General features: G+C 37.1%; 1 protein-coding gene across 1 annotated transcript in view; it reads right to left on the reverse strand.

Moving 5' to 3' along the window:
• LOC106879251 (synaptojanin-1) overlaps positions 1-1,203 on the reverse strand; it is a 124,060-nt gene that overhangs the window by 24,044 nt on the left and 98,813 nt on the right. The window contains exon 17 of the mRNA XM_052972571.1: positions 1,025-1,100. Coding sequence (XP_052828531.1) covers positions 1,025-1,100 — 76 coding nt within the window. The remainder of the gene's footprint in view (positions 1-1,024; positions 1,101-1,203) is intronic.

Here is a 1,203-nt window from a genome sequence, read left to right on the forward strand (position 1 = left end):
AAAAAGGAAGAAAAGAAAAAGAAAGAAAGAACCAAAGCACAGGTGTCCATGGCAGACTATGTTATTTTGCCAACATGGTTTACGTATAGAAGTACAAAGTACATAAGGAATTAGAGGATGAACAGAAGTTTAATCTTACAGCTGTTTCGGCCTAGTTTTAGCAAGCCCCATTCTATCCGAATATTCCTTTCCGGAGTGATTATCGGATGACATTTTGAAATGGTGTTACATGCCCGAACCTCTAGGCCTCTTCAGAGATTCACAAAGGGTTACATACAAATGTAGAGCAAGAGGTAAAAACAGAGGTAAAGGAAAAAAATGATGATGTTACAAAGAAACCGGATATTACCATATGGTGTGAAAGAAAGAAAGTAGTAAACCTAGTCAAGTTAATGGTTCCTCATGAAGATAACATGGATGCTGCTTGAGGTCAAAAGATCAACCGTTATAAAAACCTCCTCAAGGAATGTGAAGACACAGGCTGGAAAGCAGAGTATTTTCTAATTGAAGTTGGATGTAGAGGATTCATTGGACACAGTGTATCAAATGTTATTGTTGCCAGGCTAAACTCATCATAAAGCAAATACCATCATGTGTAACAATGCCAACAAGAGGAAGGTCCTGAAACAGTGCACATTCTCTCCTGATGACCCCAAAAGCTTGCTATCATCCAGTGTGCAGAGATTTCAACTGGTAGTTCTTGCATCTGTAAGTTGTTTGTGAAAAATCAGCCATGGACTCATAGTTAAGTGCTTGAATAATGCCTTATAGCTTCATTGGAGCCTCAAATATGAAATGCAATATGTAAATGTCTTAATTTCTTTTTTTTAAGGAACCATTATCCTAAAATATTGAAATACAAGGTAAATGTACCAACTATTCACTTGTATTATTTCTTATAACTTGCATTGTTTTGGCTTTAAAAAAAAAAGGAAATAAAAATGAAGCAGATAACATGAAGAATAGATGGTGGGTGGAATACAAGAGAAGGTAGGATGAACAATACCAGAGAAGGAGTGTTTACCTGTGATCAGAGGTTCTCAGTTCAACTCGACTGTAAAGCAGTTGTTTCACTGGGACAAAATAAGGGTCTTCCACACCTGCAATCAGCAACAAACGAAATTAAATTAGGTGTGTGTATGTGTGTGTGGGTGCGTTTGCTATTGTATATGCGTGTGTTGTTTATGCCCATGTGTGTATGAT

The sequence above is a fragment of the Octopus bimaculoides genome, chromosome 13, assembly GCF_001194135.2.
Source record: "Octopus bimaculoides isolate UCB-OBI-ISO-001 chromosome 13, ASM119413v2, whole genome shotgun sequence".
NCBI classification, from domain to species: domain Eukaryota; kingdom Metazoa; phylum Mollusca; class Cephalopoda; order Octopoda; family Octopodidae; genus Octopus; species Octopus bimaculoides.